The following is a 22,395-nucleotide window of genomic DNA, read 5'->3' as shown; positions in this document are numbered from 1 at the left end:
CAGCCACCTCATGTGCCAGCTCCATGTCTTTCTGCTATGATGGACTGAACCCTTAAACTCTGGATCACATGAACCCCACTTCCGTTGCTTTTGTCTGGTATTCTGTCACAACCAGAAAACTAACGGCCCCAGGAAAGGGGCTAACGGAAGTTCACGTGATTTTGGGTCTTCATCTGAGTATTATTTACTTTCTGTTACTGTGATAAAATACCCCAACAAAAGACAATGAAGCAGAGAAAATGGTTTATCTTGGCTTACAGTTTCAGCAGGACACAGTCCCTCACAATGGGGAAAGCATGGCTGAAGGAGCATGAGGCTGGCCTGGCAGTCAGGAAGCAGACTGATCACGTTTCATCTGCACACAGGAAGTAGAGAGCAAGAACAGGAAGTAGGGCCAGGCTACAAGGTCTCAAAGCCCAGCCCTAATGATACACATCCTCCAACAAGGCTCTATGCCTACGGTTATAGAACCTTTCCCAACAGAATTACTAGCTGGGACCAAGTGTCCAAACACACAAGCTAGAGATATCTCACGTTCAAACCACAGCCATCAGCCACATTCCCCCTCCTAGCAAGCACGATGCTCTCACCGGCCAGTCTGTAGAAACTTTACTATAGGAGCAGCTTTCTTAGAGACCTGCAGTTCATAATGGATTAGCAGGACTTTATTCTCTGAACACATGGGACTTTTCTAGAAACTAGCCAGGTCTATACATTCTTAAGCATGTTATTAATCTCCAAACATACTGAGAGCTACAGAGCAGCATCTATACAGGAAGCACCTGGGTTTTCACTAACATCAGTCTTCAAAAGAAGCAACTGTGTCAACCCAATTCACAATAGTAAAGCAAACACCAGATGAGAGGTGGAGGTGGAACAGAGCTCCCAGTGGCACCTCGGCTAAGTGGTGCCTCGCCTAAGTACTGGCTGGGAGCGCATCTGGAGAGAAGGGGCCTGGACCAGGCCTCTAAGCAAGCATCTGGACCCCACCTCTGGTCATCTGAACAATGAAGAGCTTCAACAGGACAGAACTACTGTGACTCAAAATGTTCTGATTCAAAGACAGTAACTCCCAGCTGAAGGAATCACTCAGAGGACAGGACACCTGCCACACAAGGGTGGGGACCTGGGTTGAGATCCCCTGAACCCAGATTAAAAACTAGGACAATTGTGAATGCCTGCAATCGCAGCACTCTTGGTGAGAGGGAAAGCTGGGGCGGGAGAATCCTACAAAACTCATAGGCCAGCGAGGGGACCACTCACAGTAGAGAATAACAAGAGGTGGGAAGTGGGGACCACACCTGAGATTTTCCTCTGACCTCCATGCCTGCATGACCTCCACATATACACAAATACACATAAAATACACAAATTTAAAAACAAACAAACAAAAACAAGTGGTCTGTCCAATAAGAGGAAACAAACAGTGTGAAAAAGCTGTGCAACAGGAAAGGGACTCTTCCAGGCAAAGGACAGACAGAGAAGAGAGATACTGGAAGAAAGATCCAGAAATATCCACTTATGAGAAAGTGTTCATCAGGTGGCAAACAATGGCCTGTGTGGACTCAACTGTTTGTGAGAACTGAGACAGGTAAGAGAGGAACGTGGATTCAGCTCACAGTTCAGTGCTCAGGTAGACAAGACCCATTGCCTACCAGTACCTGGTTTCCATATGTGCAGGTGGAAGGGGCCTGCAGTCTACTCTATCAAAGTGTTCCTCTAGATGGCTGCTCTCTGGGGCCTCACCTCTTAAGTGTTTAGGATCCTAAGGGCTTTGCCGATAAAACGCACACGAGGAAGTCTCAAGTCTAAGTGATCTCTTGACATTCAGCTTAGAGTCAGAGCAGTGGACCCGAGACAGATAGCACACGTCACCCGTGAAGGGTAAGGATTAGCCTTGTTTCACGGTGTGTGGAGGAGTTATTAAATGCCTCCATAAAGTTTTATTACTGTTTTAATACCATTAACAACCATCTTTGCTTTAATGTCCCGCTTGCTGAATCCTGTAGCAATGAGCTGCAGTAACTGCTGCCTTCATGAGATTTGTTTTCCCTCTAAGGATATAAAAAAGCAGGCACCAGAGAGCTCAGCGGGGCTGATGCCATCAAAGGGAAGAGGGGTGGCAGATGCTGGTGCTTTTTCTGCAAGTCTAACCGGCTCCTTCCACATTTCAGTCTTCAGTTCGCAAATGTGGCCTCGACAGAAGGGAATAAAAGTGAAATCGGGAAAGCACTTGCACACAAAACAATTTACATCATAATAGCCTGATTTCCTCATAAGCTTCTCCCCTGCACTTCATCTGGAGACAGCGAGGCTGTTCAGTAAATAGGATGCAAGCATGAATTAGAGTCTCACAGCCCAGAGGCCAACCCCTCATACTGAGTCCCCAGGTCCAGTGCTGATCTCCATGTCCCCCAGTCTCCAGCCCATTGAACGTGAAGTGGCTGCCTGGGGTCTTAAATAGAACTCAGGCCCTCAGTTCCATGATATCGCTCTTGTGTTAGGAGCTCAGGGAACTGACAGACGATTTGAGATGTCTAGGAAGATAAGCCTAAGCTACGGGCAGACTGTCTGCCACTGTCTGCCGTGCTAGCTGAGAGGCTGTGAACTGTAGTATTCAACAGGGGGCTGAAACTGATGCCCTGCATATACCAAAGGATAAACGAAAACACTGCCAACCAAAGACAGCAGGTCACAAAACACCTCAGGGGCCAGCCTCCTGGATGCACTCGAGTCTGACCACACATCCTGCCCCACAGGACAGACCGATGTGAGCCTGTGCACACTGTGCTCTGCCTGTCCTCTGCCCACGATGGCTCCTCTCAGGACCGGTGGCCAGGCCATCAGCAGCACTTCTTCTTAACATTTCATCCATAAACCACTTAGGCGTTCTCCTTCTTGAAGAGGAGACAACTGACTCCCCACAGTAGGGACAGTAGTCTTCCCTTCAGAGAAGCCCAGGAGAATGCTGAGGGCGTGGGGAGAGATGCTCAGGCTCCACAGATGTCATTACTCGAGCTGCTTCTTTGGGGGAAATGTCTAGTCAAGTCTTCCCTGCATTTGTCAATTAGGTTCTGGGTTTCCCCATCACTGAGTTGTGGATGTTCTTTATATAGTATGGATACTAGTTTCTCTTCAGATAGAAGGTGTGCAGACAGTTATTCCTCTGCTGGGATAGGAGAAGGACTACCTTCTCTAATCTCCAGTTGACAAGGAATTGTAAGACAATTCCTGGGGTATGACAGGCCACCAGGTATGGTGAGGAAGAAAGCCAACCGTGGATCAGGAGTGACAACCAAACTATCATTAAATGAATGCTAAGCCCACATCTGTGGTGCTAATCCACCCGGGGGGTGTGGTTCATTTCCTCCATAAGCTCTGATCAGGCCAGACAGAGTTCTGCAAAGCCGTCAGCACAGTCCTGCCTCCTGGGCTGCAGACTGTAGGTCTCCTCTGAGCCTTGATTCCATTAGCGCGTTTACACATGGCCCCAGATCTCCCCTGATAAAGCCTTTCTCTTCAATTATCACCTCCTAACAGAACTGTCCCTTTGTTCAGAAGCCTGCAGTCACCCATTCTGAAAATGAGTCATTTTTCACTTATTAACACAGGGGCTCTGGAGCGCTAGTTGCTCTTTGCTGGTTGGTGAAAGCTAACTCAATTAGAACTGGAACCCATACATCTCTTCTTGTCACTCAGCTGCGGCTTGCTTCCCTCCTCATGATCTTTACGTGGTCAGATGTCAAGCTGACAGGCTCACTGGCTTTTACTACTTACCTTAAATGCTTATGCTAATTTTGGTGATTATGCATGGGAAATTTACATATATTATCATTTGACTTTCAAAACAAACACTTGGAAGTGGCTCCTTTATCTCTAGAGAGATGAGCCTTCTCAGGGAGTTAAGCTGCATACGCAGATTCAACCCTAAGCCAACCACCAGGCCATGCTGCCTTCTCTAAATGCTTCCTGAACTTGTGGATGTGCCTCTCTGAGGGAAGACACAGGACAAAGGACAGGCCTCTCGGGAGCTGCCTGAGCTCTTCCACCAGTGTCTCAGACTCATTTTCCACACCAATTTTCATGTTTCATAACTGAATCCAGGCAAGGTACAGTGGCACACGCCTTTAATCCCAGCATTCAGGAGGCTGAGGCAGGTGGATTTCTATGAGTTCAGAACCAGCCTGATCTACACAGTGCGTTCCAGGACATCCAGGGCTACATAGAGAGACCCTGTCTCAAATCTTAAAGGAAGTTCAGAAAGAGGAGGAAGCTTGTTAAATGTCTTTTATTGAAACCCTTTTGGGTGGTTGGTAAAATGGCTTTGCTATTTCAGACCATCTGAGGCCTGAAGATTTCTCACTGAACAAGGAGGAAGAGGGTGCCAGCAGGAAGCCAGACAAATGGAATCTAGTAAAAAAAAAAAAAAAAAAAAGGAAACATGTGGTCTGTTGATTGACAAGTTCAAAATAAAGAGACAAGATGAAAGGAAAGCTGAAGCCACGGCATGCAACGTTTCATCTCCCAAACATGGACACGTAAAATCCTGGCTGGGTCCCAACACGGTGCAGATAAAACCAGGTGAGGAGGGTCACAGAGGTGAACACGTCAGCTGTTAAAAATCTTGATGGTCTCAAAACTTTCAAATGCATAATGTCTTACACTACACACAGTAGGTATACATAGAAGGGAGGGAGAGGTGCTTCAGTGTGGGGGAAGGTAGTGACAGGGTTGGTGCACTTGCACACCATGGTGAGCTACACAGAATACAAGCACAGTGCACCAGTGCCTCCTCACAGGGAAGTTCTGCCTGAGAGATCTCGGGGTATCACTGTGCCGGTGTCACCAGCACACTGGGGAGGGGTGGAGGCTGAGCCCTGGGATTCAGGAGCTCGGGATGGGGAGTGGGGAGCGGCAGGTACCACAGCTGCTCTTAAGCCCTTGTTCTCTTGACTGCTTCACAAATCATCTCACCTTAAATTCTGCCAACCTTGTGCACAGCCTTGCGTGCAGTGCCTGGCACATGCCCCCACCCTTCCCACACCGACAGGGTATCAGAAAGGCTGAGTCCAGGAAGTGTCTAAATGCACCAGGAGAGAAGCGTGGTGGGGAACTCTCCCCGGGGAACTTAACTAGTTTATGAAAAGTGACTGTTGTTTCTGGTGACTTTACTATGTTCCAGCCCCTGTTCCCATGATTCATGCCCATCAGCCAGCTCTACCCTCACCAGCCCCCTCCAGGTGGGTGTGACGTCATCATCTCACTAGAAAGGCAGGGACACTAAGTAGACATCTCAGGTATACAAGTGACCGAAGGGATCGTCCTCCCAGCCCTTGCTGTTCTGCCAGTCCCCTACACACTCACGCATGCACACACACACAAACACAAACACAAACACACACACACACACACAGCTGTGCAAATGCAGCCCCTCATCCACAGACTCAGACTCATGAACCCATCCGACAGTTAGTGCTTTTTCGCAGGTTTAAGGAGAGCTGTAACCAGGCAAACTCTAACTGACCCAGTCTCTGCATATCTAAGACTTCTAGAAGTTTCTAGAGAACATGTTTAGAACACTAAGGGGTTTTCCTCAGATTTTGCTAAGCGTGTAGCTCCCTCACCAGGGTAAGCATGTGTGTGACCATTACCATAGAAACGAGAGTAGGCGCTGGAGACATGGCTCAGTGGCTAGAGCACGTTCTGCTCTTTCAGAGGACCTGAGCTCGGTTCCTGTCACGCTCACCAGGCAGCTCACAGTCACCTGTCACTCTGGCTCCACAGCGGACTACTGAAGGCACCTGCACTTGTGCATGTACCTTCACAGACAGACAGATGGATACATATTTTGAAATAAAATAAATGTTTAAAAAAATAAGACCAAAACCAGGCCTTGTAGCCACATTTGTAATCTTAGTCCTAAAGAGGCTGAGGCAGGAGGATTGCTTTAGGTTTGAATAGCCAAAGCCACACGGCAAACACTGGATGTGTCCCTGAGTGCTACTTAATGTATTTCCAGGTAACAGGCTTGCCAACTTGTCTACTGAGTTTTTTTTTTTTTTTTAAACAGAGTTTCATGTAACCCAGGCTGGTCTGGAACTTACTATACAGCCCAAGATGACCGGGAACTCACTATGTAGCTCAGGCTGGCCCTTAACTCTTGATGCCCCTGCCTTTGCCTCCTTAGTGCTGGGATAACAGGCATGTGGCACCCAGCTTTGAAGGTTATTCCTAAAGGTGTCTAGGAGGGCTGTCAAATGTGGCTTCTTTATTCATACAGCACAGACAACTCTCAAAGGGATTTTCTGGTCTCTTGAGTAAACACTGATTTAGACAGATTAATATAAACTTGACAAAAAAACAAAAAAAAAACAAAAAACAAAAAAAAAACAGATCAGTGTTTTGATTCCTGACACTCTCTGAGCCATCTAAGACAAAGAGGTGCTCTGTTTTGGTTCTTTTTTTTTTTTTTTTTTTTTTGCTTTGTGGCACTGTACCGTGTTCTTGAATCTGTCACCCTAACAGCTCTGCTGGGAAGCCAGGCTGGCACTCAGATCCATTAGGGAAATGTCAGGGTGCAGGATGAGCCCAAACCCAGCTCCAAAATGTTAATAACTCTGATTTTTTTTTTTTTTCAGAAAGAAGCAAACAGTCTCACTCTGTTCTGTAATCTCACCTCTATTTTCAAAATAAAAATGTTTAAGAAAAAAAAAAAGACAACCCAAACCACTGAGTTACACATTAACACTTCAATCCAGAGGCGCTGGTACACGGGAAATGCCAGCCCCTGAGTGGTAGAGTTACAAAATCAGGAGTTCATGGTCATTCTTAGCAACAAGAGCACTAAATGACAAAACTGCTAAGGTCTTTGATGTCAGATGATCCTCAAGCTCCATGGAACTCCAGACCTCTGTGTCGCTGGACGCCCAGGCTGTGGCCCAGTGACACTCACAGCCTGCCCACCTCTGCTCCCTCAAGAGATCTGGCCCATCATGCTCTTGCCTCTACTGTTGCTGTAGTAGGAAGCAAAGGATTCTGGGTCACCATCACCACCGCTGGCTGGACAGTCCAGAGGCCACACCCCACTCCGACTTATGAGCCTTTGATCGCACACAGAGCTTGAAGCTCAGATCGTTTCTCTCCTCTGTACGGTCCTTTGGCTCCCACTGTATCTGAAGCTGCCTCACTTCGGAGATAGCCCAGAAGAAACAGATGAAGACAGGTCCACACAGGGCAAAGGAACTGCAGAGCTATGCACCCAAGCCCCACAACCTTTGCTGACATTTCTCACGAGAGAAATGGTGGTGCATATTTTTCTCAGGATGAAGGAATACTGGAACGGTTGAGTGCACAGCATGCACATAAGCAGAGCTAATACCTGAGACCGAAATATCAAAACTGCGGCTGATGACGTCAGTTATCAAGACTTACCTTGGAGATCAAGTCTAAAAACTATGTATTAGGGCCTGGCCCAGCAGCTCTTGGTGCTTAAGAGCAATGGCTGCTCTTCCAGAAGGTCCAGGTACAATTCCCCGCTCACCTTGTTCATACAGCAGCTGCATGTTTGAGTCTTTGTAGGCAACCAGATTGTTGAGTAGCGCAATCACACTCTGCATGGTATTACCCAGAATGCTCTCCTGATGTTCCTGCAACAGACCAGGCAGAAATACATTACGTCATCCTTAAGACAGACTACTTTTCTCCTTCATTCTCCAAAACAAGGCTGAAGGATTCCATCTATACTACCATGAGGCAGGTCCTAAAGTTAGGCTCTTCCCTCCAAAATCCCCGGAGGCACAGGAGCCTGTTTACCTGCTTGGGAGCTGAGAGACGGCCAGTTAGCCTCAGAGTGTCAGGTGTGTAGCACGGGAGGCACCAGACGTCAAGTATACAGAGCCTAGGGTACTATGTAAAACACTGCATCAGACTAGCGTCTCTGTCAAGGCCGTGTCTCTTCTGTCACTTGCCACCCGAGCCATGTCATGTGTGTGGTGCGGTCATGTTGGATATGTTGGGCCTATTCCCGCTGCAGGACAATACGTTATGTGTGAGATCTCAGGGGAACCTGACTTCCTCAGCATGCAACATCATGTAAGAGGGTAACTCAAGCCCCCGGAGTGTGTGGAAACAAAGTCATCTTTATCTTTCAGTTTCACAGACAGGCCAGAGGCCATGAACCTCCCCCTTTCCTGTGCCGCTCTGCCGATCCTTTCTTAAAGACTAAAGGCATCGATTATAACTGAAGTTATACATTCACAGAATTCAACGGACAAGTTTTCAAGTACAAGACCAACCTAAAGCAGGGAGATGGACATACTCAAACAGGGTTCACACACCTACTCACTGAGCACAGACGTTTCTGGAATTCTTGCTTGTTAACTACAGTCTCAGCCCTAGGCATATGCTAGAAGCAGGAGGCGTGTCATCTGAGAAGTCACCAGGTAGTCCTGTCCCCACCCCACACGCTCACCCCCCCTCACCTCTACCCCCCTCACCCCACCTCACCCCATGTCCTTTCCACTCTCTCATATACACAGTTAGCTCTGTTTTAAAGCAGGAGTCAGGTCTGGTAGCTCCTGAGAGTCTGTCTTGTGCTGGGTGGTGCTCAGGGACCTAGAGAGAGACTGGAGAACAGGGCTCTTCATCCTCATAGGCTAGAACCTGTGACAGAAGCATGGCCAGGAAGTCACGGCAGGTGTCAGAAGGAAAGGGGAAACTGAGGAAACTGCTGGGAGGCTTTAAATAGGGTGGCCAGAGCAGGAGCTACTGAGAAGGAGAACCTGCATGGAAACCTATCCCATTCTAAAGACAGGAATTCCTGGTATCAGTCACTTGACCAAGCTGACCCTCCAGCCTCATGCAAGCAAGCCCCACTGAGCCAGTTCCTAAACTTCTCTTCTGAGACAGAAGCAGTGCAGAGACAGAGTTAAACCTCCGCCCCCAGGCTCCTGGTCAGCATTTTACCAGAGCACAGCACAGTTTACCAACTGGGAAGTAACTAAATGAGGCTTTAGTAAAATGTTCCCGGGCACCACTGGTGCCTTTCTCAGTTCCAGGATCCCAATGCGACTGTGTTGCATTTAGAATAGTTTCAGGTTTTGCAACAAATATTCACTGTGCCCCAAATATTCACTTGAAAATAAAGATGGGGGTGGAATAACTAAAATCCTGCTGTGATAGAGCCTACCTCCTGGCGGAGGCAGAAGGCACTGTACCACGAGCATACTAAAGAACAGCATGAGTGCAGAAGGTAGCAACTCATGGACAGCAATGAGCAAGAAACTGTGGTCTGGGGGAGGGGTGGGGAAGAGCTGCAGGGGTGGCGGAGAACTGCAGGACTGAGAGGTGTCCTGTGAGTCATGATCTCCAGAAACAGCACGAGTTTGTGTGTTCTGCTCACTGGGGTCCTTAGACTGTGGCACCTGTGGCAGAGGGTGATAATGGCCATAAGCAGCATGGACCTCACCCCTCCCTGGCTTGCCATTCTACCTCACAAATGCCATGCGATTGAGTGTCTGTTTCCAGAAGGACTCAGCGTGACAGCCATGGGCTTTATCATCTACCCCTCTCATTCCTGCACTGGAGCACCTACACCCTGGTCCCCAAGTGACTTTTCTTAGGAAACAATCTACAAGCCCAGGTTTTGAAACTCACGGCTCTCGTGTCTCATGGAGTGTGTTCTCTCTCTCTCTCTCCCCCGCCTCTCCCCCCAGCCTTCTGGAGCATCCCCTCAACCCTACTTACCTTGTCCCTATTCACTGCCAGCACTCCTGTTGGCCAAACTCAGCCAAGCCTTGTCCGAGACACAGGCCTGGTCTGTACGCCATCTTCCCATTTAAAGGCCTGTCTCCATGTTCTCTGAGTTCTGAGTCACATGAATATATATTCCCTCACAGTATGCTGACGTGTCCCTGTCCACTGACTAGGCATGACTTGTGACCATCCCCTGACCAGTTAACTGCACTTGGCCAAAAGCTTTAAGGGCCAACGAGGTAGCCATCACCCTGGCTGTAACTTCCAACTGCCAGGGATTAGAGGAAAAGAACATGGGCAGAGAGGCCAGGAGCTCCAGGGCAGACAGAGAGCAGTGTGTGCCCTGGCACTGGGAAACATCCTCTGGACAGACCCATCCTGCTGTGGAGAGTTCCCCTGACTCCATGCCGGTTGCTCCATCTCTCTCTCTCTGACACAAGACAAGGTGTGAGCGTTCCAAGTACCAGTGTCTAACACTGATTTCAGAATCAGTTGTGCACAGAGCACTCCTGGGTGGATGTCCACAATCCAGCGTTTCCCTGACACTGGCTTAGGAAGATGGATGTGAAGGTGGCTGCAAGCCATCAACTTCATCCAATTATGCTCACAGTTTGATGGTGGAAGAAAGGGGTGATTAATAAGAGCCCAGATGACACAACATGCTGTTCTTGATAAGTAACTAATGACACATAGCAGAGTGTCCTCTCCGAGAGAGCAGGGCCAATCCATCTTAGATTTAGGCCCTTTTTGGAAATGACACAAGCATCCCTTGTTCACAGGCCACAGCATCAGCGAATGCAGTCAAATCTCACTGGAGATAAATCTAGTGATACCCCGTAATCATGATGGAATGTACCCTTCTTCCTGTTCTTATTTTCAAAGACATTGTCTCATTATTAGCCAGGGAATCACTTTTGGCCTGGAAGCCACAGCAGTGCCCAGACTCTGGCCCTCCTTGCTGGGATTCCAGGTAGGAGGGAAACTTCATAAGAGGCTGAAATCTCTCTGAAACTCCTGATCCTCCAGAGACCAGCAACGGAGGCTTTTCTGAGCTGTGGGCCAGGATTGCTCCTAGCCAAAGTCCTTTCTTCAACATGGTGGTCAGCTTTAAAACCTCTTACCCCTGGCCATGGAGAGGCCACATTGGATCCTAGCCAAGCAGGATAGACTCCCAGCCAGGAGGTCCCAGTGACACCTCAAAGTGAAGACCTTTGCTACCCACACCACTCCATCTGCAGAGGCCTGTGGCCCTGAGACAACATGCTGTCACCAACATTGGCGGGGGGGGGGGGGGGGGGGGGGGGGGGGCGGGGGGGGGGGCCGAGCAGGGGAGGAGCACTGTGGTCCACAGCATAAAAACAGATTCCCAATTGCACCAGCACCCTGGGGACTGCTCCCTCCCTGTCTCAATACTGTTTCTAGCTTCTTTACTTCCAAGCACTTACACAACCTGAACCTCACATACCCTAGACTGAGGACTTCATAAAACTTAGGATCTAGAGTTATCTTTGCTTGCTTTTCCTACTGTAGGTAACAGGCTTCTACATGAGTGAAGGAGGGAGGGAGAGAGGGAGGGAGGGAGGGGAGGGGAGGGGAGGAGGAAGGGAGGGAGGGAGGATCTGCATAGATGCCCCTCTCTTCACAGTGAGGAGGACTGAGAGCAGCTGAGGACAGGGCTGTGACCTGCGAGGCCGAGAAGAAGGCATGAGTGGGCCAGCCCACACCCACTAACATTTATCAAGTTGAATTACTTCACCTCTTAGACCTTAATAAGATCTGTTCCTGTTCATTTAAGTCTTTAAGTCGGTGCAGAATATTATCTGGGGATGAGAGCATGGAGGTAAGTGGGGACATCAGCAGTGGCGATGTCAGAAGACAAAGGCCAGGAGCTGGTTTCAGTGGAGCAGAGCTGGAGGAGAAGGTAGTTCTGGTCAGACGCCAAGTCATCCAGAGTTGTTCACTGGGTAAGCCCCTGCCCTCCCCCAGTGCATGCCAGGGTGAGCAGACAGTAACAGGAGGCAGGGTAACTCATCCTTATCCCCCATCCCCCACCCCACCAGTTTCTGTCTCCTTAGACAAGGTCAGAGCCCACAACACTGTGTTCTGACACCAGGGCAGGCAGGGAAGGAAGAGACAGGTGAGCACACAGGAACTTGGAACATGGTGGGGAGTGCCAGCACCAACACTAGCAGAGCCCACCCCAAATGGCCTCCGTACAGCTGGGTGGACAACAGAGCAACATATGAGAGCTTGCTGGGTGCAGAGAACAGCCTGCCCAGCACACAGCTCACCTTGGCATCTCCTTTCACCCTCGAAAAAGCAGGAAGGGCAGAGGTGACCATGGCCAAATACAACTTGTCATGTTCCACAGTGGCAAAACTGGAGCTCAGTCTGGGCTGGTGGAAGCCATGCCTCCATTCATACAACACCGAGACTGGTTATAGAAGTTGCAGGTCAGGCCAGCCAGCACTCAGGGTGGGCCATGCGGCCACACCTGCAAACCTGTCAGGTTATCTGAAGGAGTGCAGGAGTAATTGGGATTCCTGCCTGAATCCAAGCACTTGGAAGGCAGAAGGATCATCTGAATTCAAGGTCAACCTGGGCTACAAAATGAGACCCTGTCTCAAAAATAATAAAACTTAAAGCAATCTGAATCTGGGGTCGGGGAGTGAAGGAACCCTGGAGTAATGATTTGAGCCACAGGGGGCATGCTACAATGTGTCTGGCCTCCACTCTCCCTTTGTGCTACAATGTGTCTGGCCTCCACTCTCCCTTTCTGCTACAATGTGTCTGGCCTTCACTCTCCCTTTCTGCTACAATGTCTCTGGCCTCCACTCTCCCTTTCTGCTACAATGTCTCTGGCCTCCTAGAGACATCTGTAGGTTTTAGAGGCTACCCTGCAGAAAGAATAAACATGTGACCCAAAACAACAGTGTCGAGCTGCCGCTAAGGCTGATGGATCCATCAGGAAGCCCAGCTCAAGAGAGAAGGCATCACCAACAGCACACAAACAGCAAGCCCAGGCAGCTGAAGGGAAACAGGGTCTGCATTATTTGTGTGCCTGAAGCCACAGTGTGGGGACATTTAATAAACAGGACACTGAGATGCCAACAGAACACAGCCTTTGCCAGCTGAGATAATTATAGCAGAAGCAGCAGAACTCAGTGTTTGGCATCACAGATGAAACTCCATTAAAACGGACAACCTCTGCTAAGGAAAGGGGTGAGCGCCCAGTCTGAAGCACCGACCTTCCACTAACAGCCTCAGCACTCATGGAAGGCCCTGAAGTGCTGAGTAAATATTAGGAACAGGCTAGCCTTGCTAAAGTAGCTTCACTGCAGGCCAGCACCACCTCGCTGTGGTGCCTAAGGCACTGAAGGACTTAAGTCTCCGTTAAGAAGTCTGGTAAGTTCATGGACGCATGTCCACAATGAGGAGAATACAGAAGCAACTTAAGGGTCTACTGGGAAATATGCATAGAGAGAGAGCAACCACAACAGCATTCAGTCTTGAAGGAGGAGGGACTTCACCTGACACGTCATGGCAGACCCAGAAGACACTGTGGTCAGTGCCAGAAGCCTGACAGAAAGAAAATGCCACAATGCGATGGTTTATCTCTACTGTCAACTTGGCTGGATTTGGAGTCACCGAGGACGGCACACTTCCACAGTGGGTTCAAAGCGAGGCTCTGGATGTGACAGTGCTCACTCGCTTCCCTTTGCAAACATTCTCACTTCTGGCCGGAGCCCTGAGAGCTTTGCAGGTGGTCTTTACAGCAATGGCAAGCAGACACTTTGCTTTCTCAGACACGTGACTCTTTATGAGGTCCTTCCACCCGCAGTGCTGGCTCTGTGGATGCTGACCTGGGCCTCCACCTCCTTTCCTCTCATCCACTGGTAGATGCTGTTACAACCTGTGCAGTTGCATAGCCATGCAACTCTGCTCCCTCTGCACTAGGCCCAGCATCCCCCTCTCCATCCCTACTGTCTAGGTGTGTAACCTTCCACATCACAGGACTCCTAAAACAGCAAAGGCTCGGCCTCCGTTCCCACAGTGTCTATCACAGAAGCCACGAGCTGGGGTGAAACATTCTCATCTCCAGAGAGCCCAAGGATATTGTTTCTATAGATGTTTGTGTCCAGAGCCCTGGTGGGGCTTGAAACTCCAAGAAGACAGAAGGCTGGAGTGTCAGGGAATGGGACAAGCAGGACATTGCTCTGACACCTCAACTCCAGGTAACTTTCTTCTGAAGAATTTGGAAGCTGTTCTGTGACTGAATCACACACCAACCCTTGAGGAGAGGGACAGGAAGGAGGCAAGCTCGTTGAGACTCAAAGGTCACCTGCTAGTTTAAAATCAGTCTACTCATTTGCCTCACAGAGTGAGGCAAGGAACTCCTGGGAATAAAGGACAGGATTTGGGGCCCCTGAGCTGTGTGTGTGATGGCAGAGGCTGGAGAGCCTGCTGCTGAGCTGTGAGTGTGATGGCAGAGGCTGGAGAGCCTGCTGCTGAGCTGTGTGTGTGATGGCAGAGGCTGAAGAGCCTGCTGTGGCACCTGCTGTGTCAGGGAAAACGTCACTGGGCAGCTGCTCTGTGGACTAGGCTGGCTGGTAGGTGCTGAGTGGGCTGTGACACAGCTGGGCGCAGGCTTTTCTCTCGTGCGAATGGTGCAAGCAACCTAGGAGTCACTGGATGTAAGACAGAGTGGGCGTCATCCCCATTTCTGATCCCAGAAGAGGAGGAAGTAAGCATTGTTGTTAAATCTGACTGACAGGTACCACAGGGGCTCTTGAGCAACAGCCAGTACCAATCACCACAGGTGAAGCTCTCCACCCGGCAGAGCAGGCAGGTCGGAATCAGCAGGTGCTGCTGCCAAGCCACTGCTGGGCTCATCCTTGGAATCCTAGCCCTGGTTCCACAGTAGTGGCAGTGCTGAGTAGGCCCTTCTGGTAGGTTAACTGTGTCACTTGGCTGCTAGCCTGGCATACTCATGTCATCTGGAGTTCTAGCAGCACGCTTCCATGGTCCTGGCTCCTGATGGGGTGTGCCCGCAAGGCAGCACGGTGAACCGCTGCCAGGTCTGCTTAGGCAGAGAACCCTGGCAACAGAGCCTGAGGGAAGCTGCCAGGGCCCGTGTCCCTGGAGATGGGTGGCATCTCATTTATGTGTCTTCTTGGAGTGTTGACAGACCAACCTGTCCTGCAGTGTGCTGAGCAAAAGACCAGCCTGAAGCAGGAAAGACAAACCAGGAAAACGCAAGCGTGCACACAGCTCCTCTCACCTCACGACTGCCTGGCATAAAGCCTGCTGCACCAGCGTGAGGAGCTATTTGGGTAGAGTTCTCTTGTTGCAGAGCAGAGGTGTACTGGACTGTGGGGCGGGGGACACGGAGGCTAAGTAACTGTAAACATGGTCTACATGCTCAGTGCACCAGGCCAGATACTCAGGCAGGAGAGTAACTACTGCACCAAAGACCACTGAGGATAAACCTGAGAAGAAAACTGTAATCGCCAGTTAAAAGCAGTCACTGGACTGAGGGATAGCACACTTTCATAATTCTATCCCTGGAGAGGTGGAGGCAGGAGAATTGTTGTTAAATTGTTCTGTGGAGTGAGCCTGTCTCAAAAAAAAAAAAAAAGACAGGACAGAACAAAATGAGATATTAATCAACACACTAATTTAAAATTTGAGCAATTCTTCTTAAAGAAAAGCATTTTCTTTAGGAAAATGTCTGATTGTCTCTTGATTGTTGGGCCACATGTGCCAAAACTGCTTCCTTACTCCCACACTGTTCCCCACCACTGCCATGAGGGTGGGCATCATGTCTGCCTGTGAATTCTGGTGAGTTGCTGATGTGGTGTGAACTCTCCTCAGGAGAACTGGCTCATGCAGGGAGACAGCCACATAAGTGCACTGCCTAAAGAGTCCAGAAGAGGGCGCCAGATCCCCTGGAACTGGATTTACAGATGACTGGCAGCTGTCCGGTGTGGGTGCTGGGGTCTGTACTCAAGTCCTTCCCAGTTCATGCTCTAACTGCTTAGCCATCTTTCCATCGTCCATCATCTCGGGTCACCTGCCCTGCCGCTGTTGCCTCAGCTTACAGAAAACTGAGCACAGTCTCTGGGAACATAACTCAAACTGTCTCATCTGTGCAGAGACCACCATGCTTTCTACAGTCTATGAAACAAGCAGAGTGCCCCAGACCCTCTTGAGACTCCACACAAGAACCCCCAACCTGCACCCAGATGCAGAAACACTTCAGTTTTATTGTTCACGGACCCCAGGCTACGCCGTCAAGGACCACAGAGACAGGCTCAAGGCGACACTGCCAGCCATATTCTTCAGGTTGCTTTTCAGCTGGGATCATCCCCAACCGCAACTGAAAAAAAAGTAAACAGCCACCTCTGACTGACCTACACTAGAAAATGCCAAGAGAAGCACCACTCCATTCCAGCTCTTGCCTGTTTGCCTTATGCTGGGCTCAGGCCCTAACCAAGTTCCTTAGAGGTGGTCCTAACTGAAGGATGGGCAGGCCATACCCTGCAGGGTCATGGGATAGGGTGCTGAGGTGAGGCCAGTGTGAGCTGGAAGTTCTCAGGAATAAGCAGGCAGTGGTGCTGGTCAGAGAGAAACAGCAGATCCAGAAAAGAAAGAGGAAGTAGAAAACAGCACCAGCCATAGCCCCACAATCCGGAGCACCTGGGCATTTGCAGCAGCAGAAAGACATTCAACCTTACCAAGCCACACCAAGGCCAGCTACTCAGACCAATAACCTGCACTGGGCTGAGGTTTTGGAATCCACACCAGATTGTGTGTAAAAATGGATGCCTAGGGCTTGGAAGATGCTCAATGGGTATGATCACTTCCTGTGAAAGAAAGAGGACCTGCATCAAACCCCTAGCACCTTCCTAAAAGCCAGGACTAGCATGCATGCCTGTCACCCTAGCAGTGCGTAGGGCAGACACAGGGAGCTAGACAGCCAGCCTAGCCAGAAGCAAGCCTCAGGTTCATTGAAGACCCTGTCTCAAGGAACAAGGTGGAAAGCAAAGGACCTCACTCATTGCCAACTTCTGGCCTTTGAGTGCACACAGATGTATCACACACAGACACACACACACGCACACGTACTGACGTAAGAATGAACGCACGTGTATATGCACACAGTGCACAATCAGTGCCTAAGGTATTGATTACTCTAGCAGTCAACGGAGTTCAAGACCACCAAGAAACACAGTACCACCATAGTGTGAGACAGAAAGGGCTGCTGTGGTGACTGATGACCAGATGTGGTCTTGTTGTCAAGTCTGACTCCGCTGTAGCTATGCTCACGATGGGGACTCAAAGTGGGCCTGCCAGAGTCCTCGGAGTCTCTGCACCTTGGGACTCTCTCAACAGGAAGTTCTGTTCTGAACCCACGAGCCACACTTCCTTTGAAGGCTCCAAGATGAAGAGGACACACATGGCTTTCGGGAGATGAGGTGAGAGTGAGCAGGTAGGAAGCTCGGATGCACGGCACAGCCATCAAAGAGCAGAAATGAAAGGAGGAACAGCATTAGTGGTTTCTGTCCTAATGGCACCCCGGCCTCCAGTGTGCCCTAGAAACATCTCAGAGCCGCGCTGTGACAGGATGCCTAAATGAGGTCTCGGGAAAATAATGGAGCTTTAATGATGGAAATAGTAAGGAAATTAAACCCCATCATGTTCCATTAAGCACACTCTCAGCTCCAGTTTTCACTAAATTATTTTATTATGATTTTGCTTCTGCCTCTTGAAATAACCTTTCATGGTGATTTGATTTGCAAGCGCAAATAAGGCCCATTTATATTCCAATATGAGCTCCTGTGAGATTAATAAGAGATGGACCATCTAAGATCTCGCCAGTCTGCAATTTAAAGGGGGGGGTCTTATTTTATATCTGTGACTGTGAGACAAGCATTGTGTTGTAGTTACAGGCTCAGCTTGCAGTCACACCAAACCTGCTGGAGACACCACCATCTGCCAGGCAGCTCCTTCCACCCCGCTCCCTCCCCGTGCTGGTATCCTGTGTGACCCATCACCTCACCCCAGCCCGTAGCCTCAGTCCTGCTGCTCTCTGGCGGATGTCAATCACATGTTTAGTGCCTTGTTGTGTGTGACTGACAGACTCCTGGGCTGTCCGTACCCAGCAGGATGCTGCAGCGTAGCCATCTAGAAGCACATCCCCAGGGACAGCAAGGTGCAAGGCTAGCAGCCACGCACTATGTCAGGGGCAGGACTAGAACAGGACTGTAGTTTACTCTTCGCTCCATGGCAAGCACAGGTACCTTCCTAGCACCCGTCAAGCACGCAGGTGGCTTAAAGATGCTTCGCTGTGCCCAGTGCTTCCAGAAGAGCAACCCAGAGAGAGAACTCTGAAGCCTAACTGGACCCACAATTCACTGGGAAAATGGCTCTCCAAACCAATCCTAGGTGAAGCTTTTAAAAGACCAGAGGACTCTAGGAACCCAGGGTTACCCTAGAGTCCTAGCATTGGGGATATGGAGCCTGAGCCAACCATCTCCCGTAACCAGGTAAGACTCCCAATGGAGGGATGGGGACAGCCACACAACCACAAAACCTTCAACCTACAGTTTGTCCTGCCTACAAGATGTGCTGGGATAACGATGGCTCAGAAACTGAGGGAGTGGACAACCAATGACTGGTCCAGCTTGAGACTCATGCCGTGAGAGGGAGCCCGCAAGTGACACTGATAATATTCTGCTATACTTACAGACAGGAGCCTAGCATAACCGTCATCAAAGAGGCTTCTTCTGTCAGCTGAGGAAAACAGACACAGAGACCCACAGCCAGACTGTAGGTGGAGCTTGGAGAATCCTGAGGAATGGGAGGAGGAAGGACTGTAGGAGCCAGAGGGATCAAGGACACCCCACAACAAACAACAAACAAACCAGCAAAAAAAAAACAAAAACAACAACAAAACTCTGCAGAATTAACTAACTTAGGTTCATAGGGGCTCACTGAGACCTGCATGAGACTGACCTCCCCTCTGCGCACGTTACAGTTTTGTAGCTTGATCTTTTTAGTGGTTTGAATAGGTTTGCCCCTCCCCCCTAGACTCATGTGTTTGAATGCTTGGCCCACAGGGAATGATACTGTTAGAAGGCGTGTCCTTGTAGAAATAGGCGTGGCCTTGTTGGCAAGATCACACCCAGCCAAGCCTATTGTTTATGTGTCTGCAGTTGAACAGTGGGTAGTTATATTATTATGACCTGGTTATTGCTTGGTTATTGTTTTGTTTGGACATAAGGAGATAGGATTGTACGTCATACTGACATGGGATGACACAAGCTTTTGATCTGGATCCTGGGGCATAGACACCATGAAAAACTTAGGTTCAGGCATGGTGGTACAAGCCTTTAATCCCAGCACTCAGGAGACAGAGCCATGCAAATCTTTGAGTTCAAGGTCAGCCGGGTACAGAGCAAGTTCCAAGTAGAGAAAAGCTTAGGTCCAGATGTAGTGGTACATTTCTTTAACCCCAGCATTCAAGAGACAGAGCCATGCAGATCTCTGAGTCCAAGGTCTGTCTACAGAGTAAGTTCCAGGATAGCCAAGTTTAGGCACTGAAGGAGTTGGACAACAGAGTTGTCCGAAGGAGTTGGACAAAGCTGGTGATATGTTCCAGCTTCAGCAAATAGCAAAACTCTACTTCAGCCATGTGACTCCAGCTTTAGAGTCAAGAATAAGAGTTACTGGGACAATTGATGCTGGCCAGCTAAAGCTAAAAAATTAGCAGTGATTAAGACGAGACCAGCATCACTGAGGTGAAACCTTCTGGGAGGTGTTTTCTGAAAGCACAAAGAAGCTATGTTCCAGAGATAGCCAAGGTTGTGCTTCCTGCTGCAGCTGGACTTGGTAATAAGAGTCACCCTGGTGGTACTGGTTTTGAAGGTTTGAAGGGGTCATGGAGAGCAACTGAGGCTTGGCTCTAAAAGAACCCAGAGAAGACCACTGGAGAAGGTGCAGACTCAGTTGTAGTTGACGGCCCAGGACTGAAGGGGTCAGGCAAAGATGATGAAGCTTGGCATCATGGAGACGGCCTCTGAGAGGTTATTGGTGGGGCCTAGCTGCACTGGAAGACCCTAGTGTATTGGAGAGGCCAGTGCCATGGGATGATCACTAAGAGCAGCAGCAGCAGCAGTGGAGCCAGAGCCTAGAGTGCTACAGAGGGCAGAGCTGGAGAAGTGACCCGAGCCCTTTACAGGAGCCCAGAAGATCATGTATGGATTTTAGACAATGGAACAAGAAGTTATAAGGTTGAAGTTGTCTTGGCTACCCTAAGATGTTAGAGATGCCAGAGCTATGGGATAGCTGCTGAGGAAAGCTGCTAACAGGGAGTGGAACCAGCTCAAGAGAAAGAAGTGTGTTGCAGTCATCAAAGCAGAAAGGAGCTGGAGATCTGACGAGTGCCTTGACTTCAGACATCGAGACGCAGAGTTTGGAGTTTGCCCCAAAGGGTTCTGGTTTTCTTTGGCCCAGTATTTCCTCCCTATGATGTTTTAGAATGGTAATACACATCCTGTGACGTTGGAAGTAAGTGTTCTACATTTTGATTCTGAGTTTATGGGGATCTCAGTTAAGAGAATGGATGAACTTTGGGTATCAGCTCACCCTCTTGGGCAGATTTCTACAGATCAATGAAGATGTACTACTTATTGTCTTGTAGTGATGCAGTGAAGACAAATGGATGATTTCTTAATTCTTAATGATGATCCCGTAAGAATTCCTGAAATTATACTAGTAACTATTAAGCCCTTTATAATAGGACTTTATAAAGTCCTCTCTGATATGAAAACTGCAGTGAGAACTCTGCCAGGCTTCACGTGTCACGAGTCACGTGCTTCTGAGATAGAAAATCGGCACTTACAACTTAGAACACGTTCCAAGAGGTGTAAAACAATTAACCAAAGGTCATAAAAGGGAACTAACAATTTATTGTAGGTGCAAGGACAGAAGATAAAATATTGACTGGGTTTATCTATGCAAAACTTCAATGATAACTTAGTCACAAGAATTATGATTTTTAACTTTCAATGAACCTGTGGAGCTAGTGACAGACAACGAATGTCTAGCTAGATAAAGTCTTAATGGAAACATATGTAAAACATCTCTGTTGTAAACTTCTTATTCAATTCATGATTTGAATTTATGTTTGAACCTTTAGTGAACTTTTGTTAAAAAATAAAAAAAGGATGCTTGGAAAAAACCATGTGATCTATTCTCCTAAAAAGGTGCAGAAACACTGGGGATGCTAACCTTTGGGCAAACGCAGAAGGAACACATAGAGGAAGAAAGGCTGCTGCAGACGGAGAAGGAGCAGGCAGGCTTCTCCTTACCACGGGACGGAACAGGTCTTTTCTTAACAGCAAGGCAAGCTGAGTCTTACTAAATAGGACAAAGATTTTTTTTTCTTGTACACTTGAGTTTAATTCATTTAGCAATAAAAGGGTAGAAGCTTTTTCTTTCTCTGTGCAATAAAAATTGGAGCTCACTTTTCATCCAGAATGAGTGAGTTCTTCCTGTGCAGGAGCTCGGGCTTCTGCTCCAGACACATATGTAAGTCTGGATGTGTGTGTGTAAGTATATAAGTCGATTAGACATTGTAAGGCCCAACAAATAGTATGTGCTAACGAATGTGTATATCTGAATGTGTGTATGAATGCACGTGTGTTTATGCTTATTTGCTTGTGTGAAAGCCTTTTCTTCTGCCAGGATGACTCTCTTCTCCTAGTTCAATAAGTTGATTACTCCAAACCTCCCCACTTCCTGACAAGTAAGCAGAGAGGCTTCTGGGCCAGAAAGAAAGGAGCCATAGCAATCAATCCTTTACTTGCGTACCACCACTCTCCCTTAGGCTACAGGTGTTAATCACCCAAGCCAGTGGATTTTAACCACAGAATAAGCAAGACATTTTTAAATATTTTTAGAAGCCAGCAGCTTCGGCATTCGGTGTAGCTAGAGAGTTTAGAGGCCAGAGACCGCCAGTCTTTAAAGCTATGTCCATGTCCGACACTGTGTCCTACTTCAAGCCATTTCCAGCTGGGTAGGCTCCCGACACTGATGTAAATGTCTGGAGGCTTACTGCCTCCATCTGCTAACCTGGGCCTAGTCCTGGAAGCTTCTAGCCTCCATACAACCTAATCTACACCTAGAATGTGTTCAGTCTCTGAGACCCTTTCTTGTTCTTTCTGAACTCTGGCTGGTTGGATCAACTCAGCTGTTCTTGCTCAAACCTCCTCTCCAAACTGACTGATGTGACCTAGCTTCTCTTAGTATCTCACTGAATTCCTCCACTTGGCCTCAGACTAACTCTGGCAATCTGTTCCAATCTGCTGGCTCCTCATTCTCTGGCTCACCACGTCTTCACCTGTGTCTACCTTGTTCTCTCTTCAGCCTGTCTCTGTAAAACTCTTCTGTAAACCCGCCTCCTTCCTCCTCTCTGTGCTGCTCTACTCTCCCTCTCTGCTGCACCGCTCTCCAGCAACTCTCCTGTATCCTGTACTGCACTCTCTTCTTCCTGTGCTGTCTGTCTCTCTCCACCAACTCCCCTGTATCCTGTACTGCACTCTCTTCTCCCTCTACTGTCTGTCTCTCTCCACCAAC

The 22,395-nt window shown here is 48.8% G+C and overlaps 1 protein-coding gene across 1 annotated transcript in view; it reads right to left on the bottom strand.

Annotated features, from left to right (window-relative positions):
* Ulk4 (unc-51 like kinase 4) overlaps window positions 1–22,395 on the bottom strand; it is a 293,994-nt gene that overhangs the window by 132,055 nt on the left and 139,544 nt on the right. The window contains exon 32 of the mRNA XM_028767390.1: window positions 7,541–7,646. Within this exon, the coding sequence (XP_028623223.1) occupies window positions 7,541–7,646 (106 nt within the window). The remainder of the gene's footprint in view (window positions 1–7,540; window positions 7,647–22,395) is intronic.

Source organism: Grammomys surdaster, unplaced genomic scaffold (assembly GCF_004785775.1).
Source record: "Grammomys surdaster isolate TR1022 unplaced genomic scaffold, NIH_TR_1.0 172, whole genome shotgun sequence".
Classification (NCBI taxonomy): Eukaryota; Metazoa; Chordata; class Mammalia; order Rodentia; family Muridae; genus Grammomys; species Grammomys surdaster.
Note: the sequence above shows the minus strand (reverse complement) of the source record. Positions and strands in the feature narration are given on the sequence as shown.